The 6,225-nt window shown below is 35.0% G+C and overlaps 1 protein-coding gene across 3 annotated transcripts; it reads right to left on the bottom strand.

The window, feature by feature from the left end:
- Positions 1 to 851: 851 nt before the first annotated feature.
- Positions 852 to 4,234, bottom strand: LOC21405024 (protein THYLAKOID FORMATION1, chloroplastic). 3 transcript variants are annotated; one of them, XM_010097544.2, is made up of 5 exons: positions 3,873 to 4,234; positions 2,757 to 3,027; positions 2,033 to 2,246; positions 1,575 to 1,690; positions 852 to 1,141 (listed from the first exon to the last, which is right to left on the bottom strand). In XM_010097544.2, the coding sequence occupies exons 1-5, from the start codon at positions 4,072 to 4,074 to the stop codon at positions 1,051 to 1,053; spliced, it is 894 nt and encodes a 297-aa protein (XP_010095846.1). In that variant the 5' UTR covers positions 4,075 to 4,234; the 3' UTR covers positions 852 to 1,050. The 3 variants fall into 3 exon arrangements, with proteins under 3 accessions (XP_010095846.1, XP_024021013.1, XP_024021014.1); XM_024165245.1 differs by having other exon boundaries at positions 1,575 to 1,606; XM_024165246.1 differs by lacking the exon at positions 852 to 1,141 and having other exon boundaries at positions 1,583 to 1,718.
- Positions 4,235 to 6,225: the final 1,991 nt, after the last annotated feature.

The raw sequence follows: 6,225 nt of genomic DNA, 5'->3' as shown, positions 1-6,225 counted from the left end.
CAAATATTTCCGCAATCAGCTTTATGTTACAAATAGTTTTGTTAATTATGATTATGAAACAGATATGTTAAGGTTTGAATATTTTAATTAAGAAAGCAATTTCGTATTTTATGTTTATAATAAGACCTTTTAAAAAAAAATGTTCCGTAAATTTTAAGAAATTTCAGTAAGTACAAGTTAAAAAGTTAGTTACAGTGGCGGCCTCAAAGGAGGGTCGCTACAGTACCACTCTAATAATCTTTTGTCTACTGAATGACACGAGTTTCTTTTTACATGTCCTTTGGAGTTTGTCTTTGGTGAGTGATTAGGCATCGTTCACTTCGCTGATTCGAATTTAGAATTCGAGTTGAGATGTGATTTTATGTGAGAGTTTTTTACTATAGTAAAAAAGTTAAATGTGATTGTTTGTGAGAGCTTTTTACTGTAAAAAAACTCGAATTCTAAACTCAAATCAGCGAAGTGAACGGGATCAACTTATAATTTTGTATAATTGAACGCAGTAAATTGAATACATGTGAGGAGAATTTTCACGTGCGAAAGAAAGAAAGAATAAAAAGAAAATAATAATAATAATAATAAAAGTTACAGTGCACTAACGTAACTCTGATTTCTATTGAGTACAATATCATATGCAAATGGCAAACTGAGAATCCGTTTAGTTCGCTGATTAAAGTTTTTAATTCGAGTTAAGATGTGATTTTATGTGAGAATTTTTTACTGTAGTAAAAAAATTAAATATGATTGTTTCTGAGAGTTTTTTACTGTAATAAAATTCGAATTGGTGAAATAAACGGAGCGTAAAGTTGTCAACTTATAATACAATTGAATCGAAACAGATTTAAAACATGATAGAAACAAGTGAACATGATAAGAAGTATATTGAATTAGCTCGTTCCTTGTTTTCACAATGTATCAGAACTGAAAAGATACAAGCTGACAACGGGTTCTTAATATGTGAAAACTCTGATCTCTAACTCAAAATCATCGAAAAATTATGAGCATTTGCATTTTACTAGAATGATCAACTTTGGAGGAGCCGCACAGACTGAACTACTGGCCTGCATACTCGTAATCTCCCAAACATTTTGTTATGGCTTCATTGGCCTTCGATTCTGTCCTTTCTTCCCTCTTTTTCTTTTCCCTGAAAGCCATGATCATGCAAGGAAAACTGCGTTATTAAGGGAAATCACTAAACAAGTGAAAGCTTTTCTAGTTTTGTTTTTTTGCTTTCAAGTTCCATTAGATTATAGGATGAAAGAAATCATTTTCCCTTTTTATTCATTCTCTTCTATGAGAGAAAGCCTAAGATTAATCTGAACCTCTCTGCACATTTAATCGCTGGAAAACATTCCTTCATGCAGGCTAATTTTTGCATATTTCCTTCCAATATACTTTTTTATGCGCGTGTACACGTGTGTTAAATACATTTTCCGATCCTTTAAAGAGGTTCAGCACGGGAGAAGCTTCAATGTTTGAGTAAATTTAACTCCAAATGCTGGATGATTATAATGCTCATGTATTATGTATTAGTATGAACTGAATAACTGATTTTATACTGAGGGATATATTCCTACCTCTCCACGTACTCCTTCAGCAGCTCCTTTGCCTGAACCAATTTGGAAAGCAGATTACGATATACATCAAGGTCCCGATCCACACTTCTTTTATTAATGTTTAGGGCTGAACATAGCTGTGGTCCAGCAACCAAAATGACAAGGCTGAAACATCAGTCAAAAACTATATCCCTACGCAGAAGAGTTACTCAAAATATGTCGTTCCTGACTCTAGTTTAAATACCTATTTCAGAAGGCTCTTAAAGAGACGACAAAATCTTTAAAATCACGAGGACAAGACTTACTAAAGTGTGGATGATTATAACTTCTCCACTATTTCAAGCCACATCAATTGGCCCAGATTAATGATGCCACAATCGGCAAAGATCATGCAGTAGCTTACTCGCATGAATTCATTTTTTATGCACTTTGGTTTAAGATACACCATTACTTGTGAAATACAATAATAAGGGACAAACCTTTTCCAATATTGTTGGCTCTGTTGCATTTGCCAACTCAAGAATACGAAAGAGTCCGACAGCAAAGAAACGACTGTAGCTGAAATTTCCATGGCTTGCTCTTTCTGAAATGTCCTTCAATGTCCCCTCAACTTCTCCTTCTTTAGATGAAAACTCAATTAATGAACTGGCATTCTGAGCCCGTGCCCACTCTTCCAACTTTTGTGAATCAATTCTGTAATGAGTATCAAGGAATTTTTTATCAAAAGATCCAAATCCCTCCCAAAAATATATACTTATAAGTTGATCAAATGCACAAATGTGGAAAGAATGAAAGTTTACATTTTTATCCAGATAGTTTCGCTATCAAGAATTGTTTTCTTCCCACATATAATTTGATGAGAAAGAGAAGGCATTAATGACAAGTCATTTTCACCAGATAGCTATTTCTTAAAAGTTCTTGTGTTAGACTTGCCTCCCTGTTTTCTTCAGGGATCGAACCAACAACACCAAATGATGCGTCTTTTAAGTAGCTTAACCTAATTTTAGTCTGTTATATAGATATTACAATGCCAAGCAGTTTGTACGATTAAGATTGTGCAAAATGTGGCTTTCTTGTCAATCACAGTCTTAGGGGAGGACACATTTGAAACTTTGAACTGCTATATCACATTGCTCAGCAGCTAATTGCTTCAATTAATTTCGATTAGGTTTTCCTCCTAAGATAGAAGTATCATAGCCGAACCTATATTGCTCTGGCTCCTCGTTTAGCGCTTTGATATATGATTGGAAGATGGCAGCTCGGTCTTCATCACTAGGGTAGCCGTCCATAAGTTGATCATATACAGTCACAAAACCAAGAGCAAAGACAGGGTCGTAACGAAATGTTCTCTTGTATTTCATCAAATGATGCTGGACAAGCAGCTCTTGCAACACAGTGTTGTAGACACTTGGGATTGGTCGTTTATAGGCCTTCAGAAAATTTAACTTCGTATCAGCTACAGTTGGTGGCGCTTCTGCACAATTTCTTCTTAGTGAGCAAAAGATGAAAAATGTGAAGCGGCAAAGTTGATACTCTAAAGGAAATGAAGCATATTGGAGACAGAGTTCAAAGCAGGGTCTCAAAAACAACAAGCAAAGCCGTTTCTATTGTTAATTAGTTCAGTTTCAAGGTTCCAATGGTTTCAAATGAAGATGACTCATAAACAAATCTAGAGAAAATCAGTACAAACACATAGTTTCAAAAAGCTGATATCAGTTCATGAAAAGATAAAGGTATTATCAATAATTAATTCCTCTTGACTTTTTGTTAAACAACAGTTCATAAAAGATATAGTGACCATGAAAAAATCAATTTCCCTCGACTTTCCATTAAACACTTTCCTACGCTATACCATGAAAACTTTGATTAATTTGAAAAATACTTTTGAAAGCACAAGATTCACCTGCAACTTCAATTGCACTTAAGGAATTGTATTTTACTAATTCTCAGGCAATGTTGCAATCCTAAATGAAATGTGAACTAACTATCAAATAAATAGTAATAGAAAAATAGAAAAGGTCCTCAAAAACCATAAATTTTCACCACGAATATCATAAAAACTTAATTTAGTTAATTTCTGACTGATTATACTAGAGAAAAAAATCTCAATTTTCAGGAAGTTCAATTTTTCTGCACCAGTAATTGACAACTACATCAAATCTATTAACTGAGTTCAATTGACTAACTTTCTTTCCTAAAAGAACGCAACAAAAATGCAGATTAAAACCTCTTTTTTTTCAGTTCAGTTTTTCAGAAAACCAGGAAATTGAGCCCAAAAAAAAAAAATCACCAGTCGAACCGAAACGACTAAAAAAGAACCTGCTGTAGAAGACATGCAATGGACGACCATGCGAGAACTGGAATTCGAAGCTCGAAAACCGACATAATGGCACGAAAATCCCGCGCGGATTCGGAACCAATCGGAATTTGAAGCTAAGCTCCGAGACGACGGGACTACGGCTTTTTTGTCGGAGCACTGACTTAACGCCGAGAAAGACAGGGAAGAAGTAAGAGAGGCCATTGAAGGGGAGAGAGAGAGAGAGTGGAAGATTCAAAGTCCGAGATTTTCCGGGAAAATTTTGAGCATATTGTGGGAAAAAGGAAGAGAAAATCTTGGCGTGGAAGTTTGGTTTTGATTTTAAAGTTTTGTTCGGAGACGAAAGAAAAAGAGCGGTCCACGAAGTGAGGCTTATCCAGTGCGTGAAAGGTCATAGTCGCTTGTGATTTTATGGTGGAGCCAGTAATTTCGTGACGCGTGGCGTATTAGTGATTGTCATCTCTGTCTCTCTCTCTCACGTAATTTTCAATTATCACCCTAGGTGTTAATTGTTTAGCATATATGTCCTTCTAATATGTGGGAATAATACCACAAACTACCCTAAATTTTCAAAATTATTGCAAATAACACCGTCATAACTTTCTTTTTTCTGAACAAAAACAAAATTTCGCTACCTTGTGATCACTATCTACGGTATGTTTGTTTATTCGTGTCCAGAAATAATACAAAAGGCAAAGAAAAAACATTATTAGCATTTTGAAACTAGGAACAATGCCACGAGACTGGGACGAATTAGTAGTAGCTTTCTTGAAAATAGTTTCCTATTGGACTGGTTTTGCTTTGAAAATTGGTTCCTTTCTATTTTTATGAGGAATAAATTGGTTAAAATTAGGAATAATTTATGAGGATTTTCAAAGTCAAGAGGTATATGTGCTAAGCAAGTAAGAATAATTTCTAGATTATCGTTTCTTGCTACTCACAACGGAAAAAAAATCCTTTCTAGTTTTTTGGCGGGGAAGAAAATGTACACTAAAAGAGACGACACATAATAGCAAAATAAAAGATAGGGCAAGTTATCTAAAGTACACAAACGACGTGTAGTTTATAACCAACAACGATTACTTTTGAAATATTTAGGGCTCGTTTAGTTCGCTGATTCGAGTTTTTAATTCGAGTTGAGATGTAATTTTATATGAGAGCTTTTTACTGTAGCAAAAAAGTTAAATGTGATTATTTGTGAGAGCTTTTTACTGTAACAAAACTCGAATTCTAAACTCGAATTAGCGAAATAAACGGGGCCTTAATGACATATCTTCTTCGGGTCTCAAACGACACACTGTTCTTCAACATCAAAAGACGGAGCCGGAGTTGGGAAGTCTTTCAAGTTCGTGATAAATAATAATAATAATAATAATTCATTTTTTATTAAGTTCAAACGACACTTCAACCTCAAACAGTCATTTTACAATTACTAGCTCGAGTGTTTGATGTTTTTGCCTTTTTTTAATATTATTACATATTCATCCATTACTCCTAGTAGTTATGAAAGGAAGAAAAATAATTATCGGGGTCTTGTTGATTTCGCCAATTTGAACTACAACTCAAATTTTTATTACAGTATTTCTCTCATAAAAAATTACATATATAACTTTTTTCTTTTTTGTTTGAACACATATCTAATTTTTTCTGCTACACTGTTTACTCTTAAATAAAGTCACAACTCAGCTCGAATTAAAAATTTGAATCGATGAAAAGAACGAGACTATATGGCCGTGTTTGGAATTGATCCCGTTTTTATTTTTCACGTTTTTTTAGAAAGAAAAATGAAAACGTTTCTAAAACGGCGTTTGGCGCAATAAAGACAAAAAACGGAAATGAAAATGATTTTTTGATTTAGTGTAAAATGAGAGAGAAATGAAAGTCATTTTTCATTTTTTATTTTCGTTTTCTCCTCTCTCGAGCAGAGAGAGAGAAAAAGAGAGACATTGGGTCTGTTTGGTAGCATTTCCATTTTCGTTTCTCACATTTTTCGATGTAAAAAATTGAAAACGGAGATAAAAAACGTGTTTGCAAAATTTGTATCAGAAAACAAAAACGAAAATGGCTTTGTCGTTTTCCGGAATTTTGAAAACGGAAAAAAGCCGTTTTCGTTTTCTTGTTTTCATTTTCGGTTTCTTCTTCTTCTTTCTTCATTCTTGATTTCAGTTTTTTTTTCTTTTCTTCTCTCTCTTCTCCGGCCGAAGAAGAGGCGGGAGATCCGGCGAACACCACCGTCGCTCCTCTCCGACTGGCCCGCCGCCATCTTCTCCAACTGCCCGCCACCGTCTTCTCCGACTGCCCACCCCTCCGGATGCCTGCGACTACGACCCCCCCCCTCCCCCGGCTGCGCCCGGC

Source organism: Morus notabilis, unplaced genomic scaffold (assembly GCF_000414095.1).
Source record: "Morus notabilis unplaced genomic scaffold, ASM41409v2 Scaffold19, whole genome shotgun sequence".
Lineage (NCBI taxonomy): Eukaryota > Viridiplantae > Streptophyta > Magnoliopsida > Rosales > Moraceae > Morus > Morus notabilis.
The sequence above is the reverse complement of the archived record's forward strand: the minus strand, read 5'-3'. Positions and strand labels throughout refer to the sequence as shown.